Source organism: Drosophila melanogaster, chromosome 3L, assembly GCF_000001215.4.
Source record: "Drosophila melanogaster chromosome 3L".
Lineage (NCBI taxonomy): Eukaryota > Metazoa > Arthropoda > Insecta > Diptera > Drosophilidae > Drosophila > Drosophila melanogaster.
Window position 1 is genome coordinate 3,256,185 of NT_037436.4, and position 21,516 is coordinate 3,277,700.

At 39.7% G+C, this 21,516-nt stretch overlaps 3 protein-coding genes across 5 annotated transcripts; all 3 read left to right on the forward strand.

Annotated features, from left to right (window-relative positions):
* The first annotated feature begins 1,693 nt into the window (after positions 1–1,693).
* On the forward strand, positions 1,694–12,000 carry ckd (cracked). 3 transcript variants are annotated; one of them, NM_139539.2, is made up of 6 exons: positions 1,694–1,761; positions 2,234–2,471; positions 10,219–10,530; positions 10,937–11,103; positions 11,241–11,363; positions 11,425–11,661. In NM_139539.2, the coding sequence occupies exons 3-6, from the start codon at positions 10,467–10,469 to the stop codon at positions 11,491–11,493; spliced, it is 423 nt and encodes a 140-aa protein (NP_647796.2). In that variant the 5' UTR covers positions 1,694–1,761; positions 2,234–2,471; positions 10,219–10,466; the 3' UTR covers positions 11,494–11,661. The 3 variants fall into 3 exon arrangements, with proteins under 3 accessions (NP_647796.2, NP_728847.2, NP_995986.1); NM_168009.2 differs by lacking the exon at positions 2,234–2,471 and having other exon boundaries at positions 11,425–12,000; NM_206264.2 differs by lacking the exon at positions 1,694–1,761 and having other exon boundaries at positions 1,971–2,471.
* Positions 12,001–12,276: 276 nt separating this feature from the next.
* CG34265 (uncharacterized protein) lies at positions 12,277–12,810 on the forward strand. Its single transcript, NM_001104021.3, has 2 exons — positions 12,277–12,364; positions 12,432–12,810. Exons 1-2 carry the CDS (start codon positions 12,311–12,313, stop codon positions 12,714–12,716), a joined length of 339 nt encoding a protein of 112 aa, NP_001097491.1. The 5' UTR covers positions 12,277–12,310; the 3' UTR covers positions 12,717–12,810.
* Positions 12,811–14,851: 2,041 nt separating this feature from the next.
* Positions 14,852–20,071, forward strand: CG14960 (uncharacterized protein). Its single transcript, NM_139540.3, has 3 exons — positions 14,852–15,095; positions 17,861–18,296; positions 19,308–20,071. The coding sequence occupies exons 1-3, from the start codon at positions 15,093–15,095 to the stop codon at positions 19,862–19,864; spliced, it is 996 nt and encodes a 331-aa protein (NP_647797.1). The 5' UTR covers positions 14,852–15,092; the 3' UTR covers positions 19,865–20,071.
* The last annotated feature ends 1,445 nt before the right edge of the window (positions 20,072–21,516 follow it).

The following is a 21,516-nucleotide window of genomic DNA, read 5'->3' on the forward strand; positions in this document are numbered from 1 at the left end:
AGTTAATGTGTGTTATTAAGATACTTTTTACTGAGGCATATCTTTAAAAGTCCATAAAGTGAGGCCATTTGAAGAGTTCTTAAATCGTGATTCACACTCGAACAATTTAGGGCGATCGCCCGCTAATGGATACTTAAATCGTAATATTAAAAAGTAATTTAAAAACATTGTACGGTATGAACTTAACTTCTTCATTCAATTTAATCACGTCTCTTGCCCTTGAACTACAATAAAAATCCCAGACCTGCCAATCCCGTCACATTAATCTCGCACCATCAGCCAATCTGTATATGTATCTGTGTGTATATATCTGGCTGATAGTCCATCAAGTGGGTGCTCAATAAGTCATTTAATTAGCTAATCAATCAGTCATCCAGTCACTGGACTTGGGCTCTTCAAAGCCTTTGTATTGTGCGGATCGAAAGAGATATGTTTATATCTTCCGAGCTGATCGCAATCAATAGCTTCAATTTGACCGCAGCTGCCGTTGCGCCTTTAATTAATCCAGTTTTAATGGAGTGTCTTGGCTAAATTAGTTTGACATTTAAGCCCAGGCAGTTTGGCATCAAACGGCCGGTGGGTCGGTGTTTGATTCCGTGTCGGCTGCGGATCCACCGCCGGTCATAAATTCGTTGTTCGCGCTCATCATAAATTGCCTTTTAGAGCCGAAAGACCAACGGCAAATGTGAAAAGAGCAGTGTGTGCGATGCCTTTGGCATTCAAATGACCAGACTCTGTGACTTGGCCAAAAACCCGCAGATACTCGGGGGCTGGTAACTCAACCAGTTACCACTTGAGGCGGGCGGGCACCTAATCAGACGTGTTTGATGAACTTGACGCAAAGTTAGCAGTTGGCCGCATAGCCAAGTAACAAAACCACAAATATCCAAATTAAACAGAAACGCTCACACAGAAGATCCCCCGAATGAAGCCAACAACAAAATCACACCGAATTACCTAAAAAAAGAGAAATGAATAAAACTAAAAGTTGTTCTCATGCTAATTTAATTTTATACGTTTTGTGGTGTTGGCCATTGCTCGCCTTTATTTTATTTTAATTATGCTAATTATAAACGAGAAAGGAAGGACAGCTGGGCGGACAACTCAAGACCTAGAATACACTTAAGTTTATCACCTAAAAATCTGCAATGGGAATTATATGGCTATTTGATATTTGATAACCATTAAAATCAAATCGATTTGAGAACAGGCTTGATATAACATTTTTTGAATGGTTATAGAAGAAATTGAATAGCTTAATTTTTGGGAAAGCAGAAATACCCATAGATAGTGTACATACATAGGGGTGATAAAAAGAGAGCTCCATCAAGAACTGGTAATTGAAAGCGTCACACATTCGGCTAATCTGAATTCGTCCATTCGCCTAGCCATAAAATTCGAGATGAAGAGCCTAAATTTTGAATACTCTAATAATCAACTGATATCTGGAGCTTTATTCTGCGAAATGAAACCAGTTGGCACCACCAAACTGCCAAAACCAGCGAGTCCACCACACTTCTGGAGTGTGGAGTCTGCAGCTAAGTAAACCTACCTCAATGGCCATCTCTTTTGGCCATTGCGAATGCAGCGGATGTATCTCTGAGATACAAGTGCGCTCCGCACGAGAGCGATTCAATCCATTCCGATGCGATGCGATCCGCGTATAAAACCAATTTGAGCGGCGGCCTGCGAACCAGTTGAGCGCCGACTTTGCAAACGTTTTCACGTCTCCAGGCCAAAAAAAAGAAAAAAACACACACCGTAAGCTAACGAGGCCAACACAAATGCATTGGCCAAAAAGACACGGCAAACAAGTAAAGACAATTCCAAACGAAACACTTTTCATTTCGCGCCTGTCTTTGCACAGTTTCTTCTGACTTTGCTGGCTTTGGCTTTGGCTTTGGCTTTGTTTTGGCGCTGCCTTTTTTGCGGACCAAGTCAAGTGTTTGGGCCAAGTCTTTGGGCCGTTTTATTCGTTCAACGGGCGCTTGAGCGAACGGTTGTTGCTTTGTCTTTTAGCTTTGGCTTTGTATCTTTGCATCCGACGGATACGCGATTCGATTTGAGCTGTGCCGCGACTTTGAGTGTGTGTGCGTGTGAAGAAAGAGCTATATTTATATATACATATATATATATATAAATATATACATATATAAAATATATTTTGTTGCCGTTTTCTGGCTGGTGAAATAGCCATAGCAATCCGCCATCGTAATAGCAATAGTTTTTCCAGTGTTCATTACATAAAGTATCAACGCCAAAATTTAAATATCTCTGTATATACGCATGCCCAGCGAGAAAATCTTATGCAAATGCGTTTTCAAAAATAATTAAGCGCCAGCCTCGAAATTTGGCAAGAAAGTCGTTTGCAGTGCCTCAGTGACTTTCTCGGGATTTCTTGGATTCAATTCGAATTTAGTTTGGATTTCGGATATTTGGATACTCAGCCGCAGTGCAACCTCTAAATCAAGGTAGGCCCTCGGCAAAGTGCAGTCTGCAAAACCCCCATTATATAATGCGTGTGTGTGCTCCAAATTCGAACTAAAAAAACAAAACTTACATAACGATCTGCGGGCCACGCACATAATGATATATCGCTATCGGCGCCATTAGCATAATTCAATGCCTACCAAAACACAAAAAATCTGTCACAAATCGGAGCACTTTGCGTAAGCGGCGATCATTACGAGGCGTTGAGGAGTGGATTTCTTAGTTCGGGCTAAATACCTTAAACTTTGCCATTCAAATAACAATGGTGCGGTGAATAGCCATCGCATGTGCCGCATGAATATGCAAAAGAACAAGTAAACGAGTTGCTCAGCGGGATAACTTAGCTTAGACTGCGGTTAGAGTTAGCTTTTTTAATATATTTTTCAGCTGACCATTAAAAACAATATTAAAAAATGGTGATAAATTATCGCATTCGTTCATTTTAATTATTTGCTAGCATTTATGTTTGCATGTCAAAACAATCTTGATCCATAAATAAAACACTAAGGAGTCTTTATGCTTTATTTATCGTCTAACAAAATGGCCAAAAAGGGGCTCTAAAAGTTCTCTAAACTGGGTGAATCTACCATTATCATAAACTAATTGGCATACCCATTCATATCTCAACTACTTTTAGGCTAATTGGAACGCTAACCAATATTTTAGATGATTTTATTAAACCAATTTGGGAAATTTGATAGTTTGACCTTATGGCTAAAATAAACTTGATATATTCAATAGCACTAATTAGTGTTAATATTATGCAAAATTCAATTTTGATAATTTCCAAGCATTTTTTTCAATTAGCAAGTTCTGTTTTGTATAGCTGGTTTCAGTTTGCTTTTATTTTTTGCGTTAGGTGTAGGAATGTGCATATAAATTCTTCGGTAAATTGTATAAAAACAATCCGATGGAGTCACTTGCATTTTCCGTTCACAGTCAAGACGAAGCCAAAAGCTGCCATGCAATCGATGACTTGGACAAAAATAACTTGTTGCCTGCGATTGTTGTTGGTGGTGCAGGTTAAATGCAACTGCCGCAGCAGCTGAGAGTGCATTGAGATTGAGAGTCACAGCAGCCACCCGCTGCATTTTACACTCAGAGAAATATATAGTAAATACTTCAAGTAATTGGAAGCATAGCAAGACAGTCTATTTTGTATTTAAGCTTTAAGTTCCTAATTGGAAGTGTTTACTTTTAACTGTTAGCTTCTTAAATAAGATGATTTACACATTTAAATTAACGTCTTTGAAAATCTTTGTTTTAACTTATGGATAAAATTCGAGAAGAACACTGTGTTAATTTTGTCAAGTGCAGCTGGGCATCGAATTCTTGGAAAATCTCCGCACTTTTTGCCGAGTATCTGTGTCTGCGATGGCGGGTGTTTTTATTTATTTATCTCTTATTTTTTGCCAACATATATGTACGTATGTATATACGTACATGTGTGTACATCTCTGCGTTCAATTGCACATCAGCTTACAAAGTATCCGTACCCGCAATTGTAATTTATTTGCATTGTTTAACTTCGTACCGTTTTCTTGTGTGGCTGCAATGCGACTTAAACTACACAAAAAAAAGCGGCGATTTACATAAAATTTATTGCTGCCACATTACAAGTTAGTTAGTTAATGCTGCCCGCTGGCTGAATGGCTGAATGGCTAAATGCCTGAGTGCCGCTGCTGTTTAATTGTGTGAAAAGTGCTTAATGCAACGTGCGGATTGGATTTGCCCAAGTGCCGGCACATCACGTATACGACACGTGGCGAGCCTTGAACTCGACCAAAAGGGTTTCGCTTCAACCGGTTCGCCTTACATTCGCAATTGAGAAATCAAACCAGAATCGATTGGCCACCACTACCCATCGACAGACAACCAATCGCGATCAAATGCCAAGTGAAGTTGTTTCGAGAACACATTCATTTTTCGGCAGACAACAGTGTTATATATAATCGCACAAAATAAATTATTCATTTTTTGTTAACTAATTCTTTTAAATTATGGATTTACCGTTTGCGTCACAGCACCTTTATGGTTGTCGCGGAAAGATTTTAAAGTGTGCGATCATAAATTTGGTGCTAAAATGTGCAGAGCATTGGAACTTGTTATACGAGAAAATGAAAATAAATTGGGGTATCAAAAAAGGATCAATCTTACAAACGGGCAGGCTTTTAAAGACTTGGGCTTCATCAAATTATGTGTTCTACTCTGCAAATACTTCCGATATTCTTACTTCATACTTGTTTCTGGACAATATCTTTAAGTAGCATATTAGGAAATAGGTTAGCTTAATTATTTTCACAAGTTTTCTTGGAAGATGCTAAGCCTTTTAGTCCTTATTTTTAGTTTTATAAATAGTACGTGACTAATGTTAACAAGAATCGATGGCAGGCTTGAAAGTTCCCCGCGCTCACGAACAAATTTTGATCTCAATATCACACCTCTTCTTGCAAAAGAGCCAACAAGTCCGACAAGTTTAAGGCTTAAGATTTAATACAAGATTGCAAAATAAAAAAAAATGTATAAATAAAAATAAAAATGCTGTAGCCTTTGCAAATAGTTGGTTTCCGTGGCAACATCAATGTCTAATGATTTTGATGGTTTTCGTGGTCTTGTATCTTTGTATCTCTGGGATGCAGGCCTAATCCGCACTTCAAAGGCAGCCACAGGGCGAATTCGCACTACAAATTGGATGAGTTGCGATCTTTAACTTGTCGAGGGTTGTCAGATCTATGAAGTGAGGAAGGGCAACTTCAATGAGATGTTACCGTGGCGAATCTAAAAATATCAGCTTAAACTCGGCGCTGGGTATCTGCCCAGATAACCGAAATATTTCATCGGCATCATCAGCCGGTGATGATGGCGGTGGTTATGCCCTTGTAACGATTGTTATTTCTGGCGAAGCACAAAAGCTGATATGTTAATGACGGATGGACATAGTCTTAGGATCGAAAGACCCATACTGGCTGGTCAAGCACAGGTACATCTGTATGTGCAATCGGTAGCCGATCGATCTTTTCTTTTCTGGCAGCTGCTGATGGCATTTAAATCACTGAATTGGCATTGTGTGATCGATGAATGCTTCTTGGCGGCATCTCGCCGCGTTTAATGGAATTTTAATTAATTATTAGTTTCGTGCGACCTTTTGAGGCCGCTTTCCAGCTGCCCACCGCTACTTCCTGAACGCATATTTTGTGGAGTTAACAATGGGATTTACTTAAAGACTTTATTCATTGATTGCGGCTGCCGTGGAAGGTTTTTCTACTAATGGCATGACTCAATGTTCTTGGCAAGCTTCTGTTTGTGAGATTAAAACCTGAACCATTCATTATAAATGTTTCTCATTTAATTGGTATTTTTTTTTTACAAGTATCCAATGTCCATTGAAATATGGTTACTTACCCAAACAAGAAATTAAGATGCAGTAATTAATTGGCTTATATTTTTTCCACTGCCAAACGAGTTGTCACCTGACTTTCTTTAAACTTGAGCATTGAAATTGAATTTCCTCTCCATGCCAAGCGGTATTTCCAATTTAATAGATCTATAAATTCATTATTTATCGTTTGTGTCGAACAGTTTCCTTAAACTAATAATTTGGTGTAAACAAAAAATAAGCCATATAAATGTGGTCATGAGTTGTCAGGCTTTTTATTGCTTAACTTAATTATTTTGTCGGACGTATATCAATTGGATTCAAATGTTATGTGTTTTCGGTAGGAAAGTAATCGCATCATTAATGGTGCCACTCTGTATCAGCTTTGAAGATGGGCTTAAATTCAATTTAAACATTAATCGAAATTTAGATTTTTAATTGAAAAAGGTATAATAATATTTATAATAGTGCTATTACATGTGTATGTACATCATAGTTTTATTGCTTTTATGTTATTTTGAATATTAATATTTTACTGCTTACATATTGTAAACAATTTGATGATGTCTATGATCTGACACAATCGTATTTTAATTAAATATTTAAAGCCCCAAGGGCTTTCTTCAATTTATTTTTTATGTTTTCAATTATCATAAATGCTGTTTTCGTTTTGTGCATATTTGTAAATATGCATTCGAACATATAATTAAAGATATCTGTTTCAATATTCCTTGGCAATTTCTCTGTCATCATTTTCAAACACGTTAAGGACGTCTAACTTTGTTTTTTTTTTTCAGCAAATTATGTTAAATTTGTGCGCTTTGGTGTAGCTGTATGGTTTTAAGCTTGCTTTGATTGCTTCGTTTTAGTACAAGTCCGAGTTTAAGCCGGTTTTACTGAGCCGAACGATCAACTTGTCAGCTCTTTTTGGTTTTATTTTTCCTTGTTGATTTGCTGCTGGATATGTGTGTATGTTTGTGTTTTTAGCAATATTGATTTTTCGCATTAAGCGCATTTCTGCGTACCGAATTTTCAAGGCCAATAATCGTCGTTGTCTGGATGAGAAGGGGGCGGAAGTGGGCGGGCTGGCCAGGGGGTTGCTGGTCAAGCGGGTTTTTCATTTGGATCGCGGCTCAATTAAACGGCAACCATTTATCGTTGTCATTTGTTCGCGGTATTTCGCTGTGCTTTTCCGAAATCGTAATGTGTGCAAAAGTCCAAGTTTGAAGTGTCAACGCTGTCGGCCTAATCAATTTGGCTAACCGCTACTTGGGCGTCGGATGGGATGATTAGGCCATGTTTGCCGCCCGGTTATGCCAGTGCTGGCCATCTATCCGAGATCAGAGATCCGAGACTGGAGATTCGAGATCCGATCCCATCCGATCAGTTCCGACGGGGCGGGGCGTGTTGGTGGCAATAAGCCATCTCAGGTGTCGTCATCGCCGGGTTTCAACATATTTCTGCAGCTTTTTATTTTTCCAGCCATTGTTGCCGCTGCTGAGCGGCAGTTCCGCCAATTAGCGACGCTTCCGCTGCTGCACACACACACACATATGCGCATATGTACGTGAAATAATTTTCCCCGCTTTTCCATTTTACTTTGTTGCACATGCTGGAGCAGAAAAAAGCGCAGATAAGTCTCAAATTGCCTACTCTCGGTCTTGTTAACTTTTTTTTTATTGTTTAATCATCGATAAATATATTTCACTAACCAGTGAGATACCTAATTTAATTTATTTCCCAAAAAATAATTTCCTGGTAAAATTAAACAAAACGATAATCTAATATAGTTTTGATCAAGAGGGATAGATTTATTCAATAATGTACCTGAAGTAAAGACTACATATATTAAACTCAAGGGCACCACTTTCTGTACCTTCATGCGGTTGCTTCATAAAGAAACAATTTAATTTGATAAATTTGCATAAACTTACAGAGCCAAAATGCCATAAAACATTGCGCCTTCGGTTACGCGTCAGAAATTAACAAATTAGTGCGATGTTTCACAAGGCAACGCCAACAAACTTCCGAATTAGCCACAAACCCAATCAACGAGAGTCCACTGAAACCCCAAATCCCCAAAACAAAACAAAAAAAAAAGAAACGAAACGGCCCGAACATAAAATATAAAATGAGACTTTCAAAATGTGTTTCCAAATTGAATGCCACACATGCCCGTGGCATGCAGATGGCCCACAGCATTGTACTTGCCAGTTGCAACCGAGGAATTTGCTGGCCAACAGAATCCGGCCACGAAGTCAACCAGCCACCGTCAATTGGTATTGATGGACCAAGCCAGATGGGCTCTCTAGAGCTTCGAGTCTGGCAACTATGGTCTAAAGTCTATGGTCTATAGTATAGTGGCAGCAAGGCAGCAGTCGCTTCTCACGCTCGTCAGAAAATGTCAAAAGTGAGGATGCCATGAATATGGGGGGGATGCCCAGAGTGAGGAATCTTCTTCATTTAAGCCAGTCATCAACGAAGACTAAATGCCCTTGGTAATATTTATGAATTAGCAAAGTTTGCATCTCTTCAAAGCAACCATGATCTTTAACATCCCTTAACTTGAAAACACTAAGCCTATCCTAACATTCCTTAAACCTTAAAAAGTAAAACTACGTGAGATTTATGTATTATTATCAATGAACAAAATGTTAGTGCATTGGTATCCACCAACTTAACGCTCCGAAACAAAGATGTGTGAAATCCGTTAAAATCAATTACTTCGCGGCCTAAAGCCTCTTAAGGATTTGTAGGCGTCATTTGAAGCTGCTTGAGTGTTTTGCCATTAGCCCGAAACTCCGAAAACTGTCCAACCATTTTGCGGAAACAGTCAAGAGCGGATTCAAGAGTGGGCTTAATGGGGCATTTCGAGGGGAGGCCGCTTTGAGCGGGGTTTTGACCAATTGTCACAGGCGCCATCGCCAGCCCATGGCCATTGAAAAGACGGCGAAAAAAAAGACGAGCTGCCCAAATGGACAGGGTTCGGGACAGCTGAAGATGACTGCTGTGTCATCTTGGAGGCGCCTCTTTGTTCGGAGGCGTTCATCCAGGCACCGCTCTCCACCAACTTGCCCATGCGATCCATGAAATTTTTTACCAGTTTTGCGTGAAGATGGCTTTTTGCTCCGCCTGGCACTGATGACCTTTTACGTCGCCTTAAGACTGCCTTCACTTCATCACGGACCTGAGAGACTTTGGTGGGATGGCAAAAATGTTGCATATCATTCATTTTTGATGCAGTCGAGATCCCAACTCCTGGCGCTGAAAATTAGTTGCGAGGGAGGCGTAGAGATAAAGACAATTTACGATTATTTCGTCTGGCTTGGGTTTCGTCTTTTGTGGCCTTTATGCCCATCGACAGCATCTACGCATCTGGCGGCCATAAATTGCGATAAAATGTCAAGGATTTACTTGGGGCCCAGGTGAAAGACTTGGATTAACCAATGGAATCGCCAATGCGAAAGGGTTGACAATTTAATTGAGCCTACAAGGTCGAACATGGCCTTCTTTCACTCGCTGCTAAGGGGAAAAAAAAAACACAATCGGCCATACAAATTCGAAAATAAATCACTCACTTCGCTGGAAAAAGCAGTAAACAAGTTTTTGCATAAGTAAATTCTTTTTTGCCGATTGAATCCGCCATTGACTTATTGTCTTTTAATGGCGTTTAAATCATTTCAAACGCGCTCTGTTAATATGATTGATGTGGTATTTGGCGCTATTATGAGATAAATATGTTTTCGATTTCGTTGAAGGCATAGAAAAGAACTTTTGAATGGCAGCTAAGTGGGTCAGCGATTGTCGATACATATCATATCCTGTTGGCCCAAACAAGGTGCGGATTACTCACTTTTGGCGTTATGGAGTGGTTTTCAACTGGTGTCAGCTGCATATTGAGGAAAATCAATTAGCAGAGATGATTACTGCGAAACAGAAACATCCGGCTGACGATGGTTGATGAGTGAGTCAGTCCAAAGTCTTGGCCGCGTGGGTTTGGCATGTAAATTGCGTCTAAGCCTCGTCTGGTTGGTTTGGTAATGAGTCGAAAGCCCACTTTAACCAGTTGATGAAGGAAGGAAAAGATATGGCCAAGTTTGGCATTTTGTTTACAGAATTTCATAACTAGCGTGTGGCTTGATATCTTTTTATATTCTTCTTCAAGCGATTCCAAAACAAGTTATTTATTTAAAGTGTTAAAATAAGTAGCTATGTTGTGAGGCCTGAATTTCTTTACTGTACCATCCACAAATGTATTTATTATTTAATACCCGTTGAATAATGTAAAATACCCTAATTCAACATATTGTAGCTTACTTCCATTTCGACTGATTTTGTTTTCTTTCTTTAAGCCCGCTCCCCGTTTTAGCCATGTGCCGGCCATAAACCGAAGACACGCTTCCTAATTGAAAACAGAGCCAGCTAAATGGATGCGTAGCAAGAGGCCAGAAGAGCGAGCGAGAGGGCGAGTGTGTGCGACAGAGAGAGCGAGTGCGAGACGATCGTGATTTGGATTTTCAGCGTGATATCAAAACGGAGCGGACAGCAGTCGAGCGGTCGGTCGAGAAAACAAAACAAAAAAAACAAAAATCACGCCAAAATGTTCAACACCACAAAAATGGTTTACAGTTATAGAATTTTATGGCTTTCCGGCGTTTTACTAGGTGAGTAGTGGCCTCAATAAAGACTTCAATTTCCAGTCAAGTCGAGACACGGAGACACAAATTAAATGCTAAGTGCGTCGATTAAGCCACTCGGTTAACGCTAACAGTCTGTCATCGGTCATTGTTTTGTTTTTCTTTTTTTCCCTCCCCATTTTGGCCCACTCGGAGTGTTTGGGCCATGCGTGAGCCAAATAACTTAAGAAATTGGCCATGGTCAATGTGGGCGAAAGAGGAGGAAGACCAGCGAAAAAGGCAAACAAACACCTGGCCGGCCAACTGGGGGAATTGCAGGTGCAAAAGGGTAGCTTTGGCTTCAATTTACAAGTAGCTTTTAAGGAGCTTCCTCTGCAGTGAACTATGTTAACTCATCAAGTATTCAAGTTAAATTGAATCTATGTATTTCCAGGTCCTATTTTGCTGGCCGCCATTGCGGTTCAAGGCCAAGAGCCAGCCAGTCCAGTATTTCAAAATCACAAGACGAAGGAATGGACGAATTTAGATAATATAACATTCTCATTCGATTGCAAGAGGCGTTCTGTGGGCTTCTATGCCGACATGGAGTACAATTGCCAGGTGAGAAAATGTGGAAGTATCTCTCTCTCTCTCTCTCTCTCAGGAAAAAGAAGGGAAAGAAGCTTAATCCAAGCTTTGAAATTGAGTTTTCCTATAGCCTAAAAGTATACTATATATATATGCACTCAATTCAACAGATCTTTCACATGTGCGACGAGGAGGGCAATCGGATTCCCCATCTGTGCGCCAATGAGACGAGCTTTAACCAGGAGTACAGAATCTGTGATTGGGACTACAACTTTAACTGCACAGAGTCACCCGTAAGTTATGAAATACCTCGATTCCTTGGAACATATACTTATGAGCTATCTCATACCCTAGAAATGGTTCTACCTGAACGAACTGACCTATGCCACAGATCCGCCAGATGAAGATGACGAGGATTACTGAACGATTTGCACTTAATTAAATATTTATTGTGTGTCTCCAAAAGCAAACAAACTAATTAAATTAAACGCCGTATGCAAAACGCTGAGTAATTGTAACTGAAAGCAAAAAAAAAAAAAAAAAATAGTGTGAAAACCAGTAAAATTCCATCCAAATGAGATAAACTAATTTAAGCGCCTTGTTGACGATTTTGTTGAGTTTCGTTTTGTACATTTGTATTGTAGTCTAATTAATTGAGTCGTGCGAGAGGAGTCGTGTTGTGTATATAATGTATATAGAGATGGTCCCCAGTTCCATTTCCATTCAAACTACAAATCCATTCTATAACTATAACTTTCCATTCGATATGCCCGAAACAACCTCGGATGGGTCCGCCACATTATTATATAATTTACAAATAATCTTCGTATTTGTAAGCAATCTTAAATCGAAATAATAAAAAACAAATCAAATTGCTACGCTAATGCTTGACCAATTAATTGACTTAACAAAATGTTTTCACAATTTTCGGTAATTTCAATTCGTTTATTGTTGTTGTTGCACACGTCACGGAATCCACCGCGCACCATCATCTGAATTTGTACCTATCTATCTATGGGTAAACAACCCCCCAGAATTATGGTTGCTGGTACCGCACGTAACCCGGATGAGTCAAGTTCAATGACGAAAGTTCTGGCCCAGAAAAAACAAGGTTTATTTAATTGCGAAAATTGGCATCTGTCAGCGGGGCGTAAAATTGTCGCCTCTCTCGCGTCAAATTTTTAATAAATTGGAATGCCCGATTTCAGAAGAGTTAGTTTGCAAACGATTCTCTATCAAAATGTCACACTATATGAGCTATTTTTCACTGCTGCTCATTGCAGTCCTGCTGGCGGTGAGTCCTACATAAAATATTTTCTAATTTCTATGATACATATATAATTTTTTTTAATAATTTGTAGCTGGCATCTGCTCAATACTATACACAATATAATCCCTACTACACACCAAGCCCCACATTCTCCAGTTTGAACAACTATTACTATCAGACGACGCCGTATCCTTACTATTACAGCACGTATACGACACCGAGTTCCTATTCCAATACGCAGATTAGGATCTGGCCCTATGTCATCGGCCAATATCTTTATCCCACGTACTACAATACCAACTATTATAATCCATATGCCACATTGAGTAATTCCAATTGGCAAAGCTACTATGCGAATGTTTATGGCAAGAAGTAGTCCTCAACTCCAACTAAGTGTTTTTCGATTGTTAAGATGTTCAGCCATTGCAAATATAATATATTTATTTTGTTTTTAAATAAAAACTGTGAACAAATTTATTTTTGTTAATGGAAAAAGCAAGCCATTGTTTAGAAGTAATTATTGCATTAAAAACAAATTGGCCTGATTTTAAATAGCATTCATTGTCACTAGTTGTAGAAAAGGTGAACTTTATTCAATGAACAATTGCAAGGCTATCTTTAAAGCGAAAAGATTTTCCAATCTAGGCCAAATATTATTGTATTATTCAGTCCATAAAAATGTCTCGTAAGTTACAAAGGCAATTGGTCTCTTAAGATAACCTAATGGTGAGAGTCTCGCTGTCAGAATGACAAATCAAAGAAAAGAGGCCTATAAAAGGGAAATCTGAAACGTAATCGGGTCGTTTAAGATAGCTAATTGCTTCGAGAGAATGAAAGGTGTCTGGGAAATATGAGTCCCTTGCTCAAATCCAAACCAGAAAAATATTGATAATCCAGAATGTGGAGCTGTCTGAAACCTGAAAGGTGTGACAACCGTTAGAACTACCATGCTCTTGAATGGAACTTTTTGATATAGTATTTCGGGAAGGTCTTTATCTGCACCGGGTTTCGTTGACACTGTCATAGAGCAACCCAACGAGACGGTAAACCTGAACCCAGAGCTCAACCTCCGACTGAACCTGAACCTGAACTCATGTTGGTGTACTTAACGGTTTTCACACACAATCGCTAGTTCCAGTTGCCTACCATTATGTAATGATTTGGACAAACCTTTGGATTATGCTGCACCAACCACCCAGAGCAATGAACCTGCATTGTTTATGTAAGCGATATGTGGCAACTCCATTTGATGTAATGCTAATAAAGTGTAAGATCGTAAAATGACCACCTGTTCATCACATCTGGGACTCTATGCATTTCTGGAGCAACATGCGAGGAGAATGTTCTGGTTAACTGTAACTTCCTCACAGAACTGTGACAATTATTGGCCACAAATCAAAACATTTCGATGCGATATGAAAGGGTTCTTCAAATAGAACTTAAGCCCAATGTATCGGACATTATCATGTAAATCGCTTGATACAGATGATCTTTGGGGAATGTGAATGGATGGATGGTTAGGTGCGTAAAAGAAGGAGAGACGGAGAGGGTCGAACAGAAAGAGAGAGAGAGGGAGAGAGAGACTGCGTAGTGGGGAAATGGGTCAAGACAATCGAATCACGAAACGCGGCCCAAAGCGACGGATGGCTTGTAAAAGGTAGCCGGCAAAAATGTTTGGCATCGACTTACCATGCAGGCGAAACACGAAACGAGAAAGCCGCAAAAACCCATTTATCTCTTTTGGGGAAATTGTTGAGTTATATTGTATTACCAATTAGTTAAATTGAAATAATGCAATTCACTTTTTGATGGGGCTAAATGCAGCAGAACGCAATTGCTGTTGATCAGCACATTTTCTCTCATTACCTGAATGCGTTTTTGGCTAACAATTTTTTTTTTTGGAAAGGTAATTGAATTCCGAAACCATTTCATTTGTTATTATATATGCTTTTTGCTGAGTTGTATAATTAACTACTAAACGAAATGGAATGCTTCCTGTACTTCCGCTTCAACTTTCTGAGGACAATTAAGGTAAGATTGAATACTATAATGCACCAATATTACAAATAAGTACCGTATATACGAGGGCACTGGGTGCCAGTACTAGTGACGTCAGTTGTGCGTATTGTCACGTTCACAAACCGTTTTCATGCTCTGAGCCATTGCACGACGATTCGTAATAATGACAGTCCATGCAGGAAGAAAAGAGTAGAGATACAGATACAGAAAGATACAGATAAAAATGGAGACATTGACTTTGCAGTTTTTGGTGGCTGCTGGCTGCCGTTTAGGGGAAATTGTGAAGAAAGTGTTGAAAACGAAATTGTAACTGGGAGAGCGTGTGTCTCTGGTTTTGTGAGAGTGCCAACTAGCGGTCGGTAGCCAAGCAAACATCGCGAAGAAGCGCCGACTTGGCCAAGACTGGTCCGCATCCACCAAAAGTCCGAGCAGCGACGTTGGCCGCGACAGAGACGGTGGATCTTACCTGGTGGCCGAGGCCAACTCAGATTGCCAGTCAACGGGCACATCTCAAGCGTTGCAGTCGCTTTCCATGCGAACTTGATTCCAAACTATCTCCACTCCTTGGCCAATTCAGTTGAAGTCTCGTGTATATTTATTTTTTGGCCAACATCTGCGTGTCTACCATAGATTCGCGTGAAAGTGGTCCAAATCAATCACTAAAAAACTCAGGATACAGCTGCAGCTAGTGTTGCAATTATCATACACTAATCAAATAGTCACAGCCCTCATTATGGTGAGTACAAAATAAAGGCCAGCGGCCAAGTTCAATTAACACACGGAAAAAATTACATACAAATATAAGGCAAAAGGAAAACATTCACGAAAAGGATTGCAAAAGATATTAATCTAAGTGCCAGAAGGGATATAAAGGCCCCACGTAGGGCGCCACTTATTGTGTTGATAGAGACAAAGTAATTATTGATATATATTTTTGCATGCTTGCCAGAACTTTCTGTAATTGGTGCCACAAGTTTTGATGTTGAGCTTAAATTTCATATAATAACTCTGTTTTTGCAGTGCATTGTTCATTGTAATTCTGAACACAATCTATGTGAAAAGAAAAGGAACCATAGCACACAAATCACAAAAGACTTAAAATGTTGGCCTAAAAGCCAGTGTGACAAATGCTAACAATTCTTGGCACAAAAATCACTTGTTCGTTTGGTTAGTTTCAAGCGAAACTTTCTTTTGAGGCGTGTTTTCATTCGGGTCAGTTTTCAATTGTTGGTAAGATTCCCGAGCTGTTATTAAATTGGCTGGTAAACCTAAAACTACACATTCACATTACTGCCACATGGCCGTGTCATGAACTGCGACATTATATTGACATTAGATAATGGTCGAATGGTTAAATTAGTTGCCTCAACCACGTGCCTCTTAATTGCATCATCGGTGTTTTACTTACAACTTTACTAGCTCATAGTTTTTATTATGACCAGCCCAGCAATAAACATAGAAAGCTGTGCCTCAAATGCATAATTACGCCAGAGATAGATTTTGGGATTTTATGGTTTTATGTTTACGATATGTAATAAAATCATAAAATGCCTGCTACACCCACGTGAAACGAAAGATCAGGGAATTTATTGCTACTCTAATTACAATTATAATCAATAAATGTTTAGTTAGGAAGCTTAGCTTTAATAACAAATGTGTGTGTATAACAATGTTTAGAACATTTATATTAAATACTTCTCATTTCGGTGTTTTCATTAGCAATGTTAAATAAACCGTGAGCCAGACAGAAACAATTTCAAAATGTTGACAAATTATTCAACTAATGTGATAAATGAATAATTAGGTGGAATTTCACGAGATCTTTTTGTGAATATATTTCCCTATAGATCTGTCTGAACATTTATGCCAATTCCCATCAACCGAATTAAATCTACCAAATCATCAGTTGGTAACAATTTTATGGTTGTTCGGCATCATTTCGTTGGAACTCGAGGCGAAATCTTGCCCGGCAGCAAGTGCAAATATTTTCGGTTAATATTTACATATGAGCCAGATGAGGTCGAATGAAATTTCACCCATAATGTTCGAGAAGATGGCCTGAAAGTGAGTGTGTCAGATGTGATAACGCTTCGGTCTGATGATGAAACAACTCAGAAGATGTTAATTAACAGGTTGGGATCGTGTTTAAAACAAATAGGCAGTGAAACTAAGCCGAAAACCCGAGTTCAGTCTGTCAATCTAAACTGGAAAATTATGTAAATCAATAAACACATTTAAATTGAGTATCTCAACAATGCATTTTCTCGGCTGTTGCATCACTGGAGAAAGACTTTCTTCTTTGTTTTCCCGCATGCACAAGAAATTCAAAACAATTTTCTCGCTCAGTTAAATTTGAATCAAGGCCATGCTTAAATAGATTTCCTTTTACAGTTTTACCCAAATCCAATTGGACACAAAGGCACATGGCCTACTAATAAAAAAGCGAATCATTCACAACAAAGAGGCCTCACAAAGGGCCATCAATCGCATTTTATTAAGAAAAGCAAAGCGAACGCAAATCATGTCGAAAATTCTTGGCATCTGTATTTTGGCATGCAAATTCTTTTGGGCCAGTTAATTAAAGCATCGCCAACGTTTTGACGAATATTTTTTTTAGGGAATGAAGCCAACCGTTAGCTCCACATAATTTGTTTACCTTTTGTTGGGGTTATTGTTTTGGAAATAACATAGTTCCATTCCCATGGCATCTTAGTGATTAGGTATAACAATTATATTTTTGGTTTCTTAAAGTTCTGCAGGTGAATTGAAAATGGAAAGCTTGTGAGCAATGACTTTTCGCTTTTTGGTATTCGTAGCTAAGATATTTTATGGGCTTATATCTAAATTTCACTAAGTAGAAGTGAAGGTTGCTTACCTTGTTTTTAAAGAAATTCGGTGGGAATGTTAAAGACTCAATGATTTGTAGCTTTGGTGTGTTGCCATTATGCTTTTAAATTACATACTATGTTATAATGTGAACTATTTAGGTAAATCACATTTAACTCATATTAACTTGTCACCAAACATAAAGAATTATCCAAAGATATTATTGGTTAAACGTCCAACAACATAACCTGCTTAAATTTCACTTTGTCTCTATCCGGCTGACTCGTTAGTATATAAATCACCATTTTATACAATGCGACTTATTTTTGCAACCTTTTAAATTTACATATAAATTGCTATCTGCGGCACACTAAAAATATCTTTAGCGCTAAAAAATTTTGGATTACACAATAGTGGGGTTCAGCTTAAAATGGGAAATGCTTTCGCACCAAGACGAGACCATAAAACATTTTACGGCTCAAGCCGTTGAAATGGTTCAAAGTGGATTCTAAAGTGCGTTTCACGACTCGACAAGGTGGCAACAGGTTCGTTTCCTAAGTCTTTTGTTTACGCAACATCCGCACCTCGCTATGATGAAATGGCCTTTTTACTTGGACAATGAGAGACAAACACTGGCACATACTGATATAATTTCTCTGTTGGTTCCACTTTCAGTTTCTCACAAAGAGTTCAAGTGCGCGGCACTCGTTGCTGCTGCTTCTGTTGGCCTTTTGCTGCCTGAGCAATGCCTTTGCAGCCAAGATAACGAAGAAGGTCGAAAAAACGTCGGAAAAGCCAGAGGTGGAGGCTGCTGCATCGCCAATCGAGGAGGAAAATGACGATGAAGATGCTGGCGAGGATGGTGATGACGACGACGACGACGAGGAGGAGGAGACGGGGGAACCTGCGGTGGATGCGGCTGACAAAGAAGCTGCAGTAGGGGCATCGAGTAACAAGAACCCCAATGCAGTGCAGGCAGCCACGGATCCCACAGATCTCAGTGTCTGGGGCATGGTTCGCACTCTGTGGGGCTGGCTTCGTAGCGATCTGAGTGAAAGCCTATTCGGCGATGACGACGACGGGAAGCCCGCGTCCGGCAGCTCAGCTGTGGGTGAGTCCCCCTCAAGAAAACAAAAGATTAAAAAAGCAAATACCGAACAAAACGCAGTTTAAAGACCGATACACCGAAAAAAAACAAGACCGAGCCAATTGCATTTACATATAAAGTCAATTTAGTCATTTTGACAAAGTAACAGATGTTTTCTAAATAATACCATATTAAAAACTAATTAGGAAACTGTTTGTCTTCATACCTCTATCAAGTACTTACTTGTAAAATTACGAAGCTGTCATACAGTTTACGTTTGGTATGATGTAATTGAAATTTCAATTCCACATGTAATTTCATTTGATGTAAGCCAGATTAAGACCTTTTTTCTCTTTGTGGACACAGCAATTAGTGTGGTCATTTAATAACAGTTCAGTGCGTATCTCATTTAGGCTGATTGCATCTGCCCCTCGAATGATTAGCGGCTTTTCAAATCAAATCCGATTTCCCAGAGCCCTGACTCTCTTGACTCACTTTCGTTTTCAATGAAACCTGTAGCCGCTAAGCAAACAGCAAAAAGCCGCTAAAAGGTGTTAGCACCAAAGAGCTGAGAAAAAATCATCTTGGAGTGCGAGTTGTGATAAATGTATATGCCGGACGACGATTGTAATTTCACTTTCCGCATCTTTTCTAGAGCCGCTCAAATTATTTATTAAATAAGACAGCTCATCTTTGAGCGATGAGAAAATATTTTTGCTGCGTTTTTTTTTTTCGTTGTTTGCGAATTGTTTTTTATTGGACTTTCGCATAGCTGAGCGTTCAGCTCTGTTTATTGATGAAATTATAGCAGTTGAGGGAGATAAACCCAACGGAATTTCATTGGGCCAGTAGCGCCACTGACACTTTACGAATTAATGCGTTTTTTTAATGAACTTTAGCTAAATGAATTCTCAGAATTTTTTATTAATTAACCTATTTCATTTATATTATACCTTCAGGCATACCTTCAGAAATTAATATTATTAATTCTTTTACATATTTTATTTATACTGGAATTTATTTTGTGTCTTTCAGAGGGTCGTACCTTTGGCAAAATCCGCCGTCTTCAAATGGCTTTGATACCCATTATCTTTAAGTTTGGCGTCCTTTCGGCTATGGTTGCCTTTCTGGTCGCCATTGGTATGAAGTCTCTGTTCCTGCTCAAGGTCTTAGTGGTTATGAATGCCATTGCCATTCTGGGAAAGTTCATTACCCTGAAGTCCAGTCTATTTGGACAGTATGAGAACACGGCGCCGTCCTTCAATTACCCGGGCTGGAATCCTCATGCCAAGGAGTCGTGGGGCACCACTGGATTGAGTGGTCATGGCGCTGGTCATCCACCCAGCAAGGAGATTCACCTGCACATCCACGGAAATGCCCAGACCCAGGCTCAGCTCGCCGGTCAGGGCTATCAGTATGAATCGCAGTCGGGTGGATGGGCCAGTCGATCGGATCCCTATGGAGCCTATGCACCCACGGGCCAATTCACCGATAGCCAGCCCGTGGGAGCAGTGGCCGGAGAGGTGCCCAACAATACGGATCCCATGTCCCTGCTGCCCACGAAATATCGGGCGAGACAACTCATCCGCTGAGCAAGAGCTGTTCCACATGATGGGAGTTCCACATGGAAGTCAACGACCACCGCGTTTAATTAGCTAGCACACATTTAGTCAGCGACTTTACGAGGACGCAGCTTTACTTACACCTAAAACTATAGTTACGAGCCTAGTGTTTAATTAAATTATTTGCCCCAAGTAGACTTAAAATCAATGATAATTTGTAATAAATAGTCGTAATGCAAAAGATGTGTGCCACCGTTTGTTTGAGCTAGCCGAAACAATTACCGCTAAAGACGCAGAAGGTCGTGATTGATGGGTCTGCGAAGAAAGTCGATTGGTTCGTTTTGGGTTGTTTTTGGCTGAGCTTTTTCGGGGGTCTGTGATTAATTGGCCATTTGACGGGTGAGTCTGCCACCGCAGAGATTTCTTTGGCAACATCTTGGGGCGTGTGCCGCGCCTAATCATCGGCTTTATCGCGAACATTGAAATGGAAGTCCAAGTCATGTCTTGACATTGCGGATTTCGTGTTTTGTTGTTTTTTATTTTGCGGTAGCCTAAAGGCTGAAAAACGATTCCCCAAGCTTAAGCCAGACATATCCAATTATGCTCAATTATTATAGAGTGGATAAGCCGATTTGCTTATTAGCAACTACCCATTTTTGAGCTTCGCTTCATTTGTTACAAATATTTGAACAAAGTGAAAGATTGACTGACTTAATATGGCATGGAACGGTTAGGTTTGAGTAATTGCAGGCATTTCTATAACGCTATTTAGTTGATTGAGTTATTATATCGGTTAACATGAGTGATGATTGATGGAATACAGCTTGGAGTGTGAATGGTGTTGATAGAAAAACATATTTAGATATTCACATGATAAACGATAGCCGTTGACAAACGATATAGATAAAAGTTTAAAAGTAATACACAACATTTTCTAAAATCTACAGAAAATTAAAAAATAAATTACAAATTATAAATTGAAAATTTAATCACTGATGTGAAAAACCTTAGCAGTTGCCAGATGAGTAGAAAATTTAATATTTTTGTGGCCTTGCTTACTCAACGTTTGGTTCGTGTCTTTGCTACTACTGCAGCCCCATAAGAATGCCATACAAATTCAAGGCACCCGTAAAGTAGGCACCAAAGTTTTACACCTCATTGCACCAAGTTCGTGCCCTAAGTCTTTCGATTTGGCGACATCAAAAAGCACTCAAAAGAAAAACACACTCAACATGTGGTATAATGAATATTTATATTAGCAAGGACCTGTTAATTAGCCGCCATAGAAAGTGAAGCCAGAAGCAATTGACGGGCAATTAAGCAGTTTTAAGCGACAAGTGATGCATATTAAAGCCAAACCAGATTGGGCCAACGGCAGGGTGCTCGATAAATATTTATCTGAGGCAATTAGAGCCGCTCAGACAGTCGGGCGAGCATGTAATGGCCATATACCTCAGTCCGATCCTCCTGCTCCATGGATCCCCAAGGCCGGTCGGCTGGCGTTATGGAATCTTGCTCGCTGACTGATTTATAGGAGGACATAGCAGAAGTGGACCTGGACAAGATGCGCGGTGCCAGCCATTAGCCAGCCGTCATAAGTGTGGGCCGATGACGTTCGACTTGAGTAACGAGACGAGTCGAGATGTGTCCACTCGAGCCGAGCTGAGTCCGTGGTGATGTCT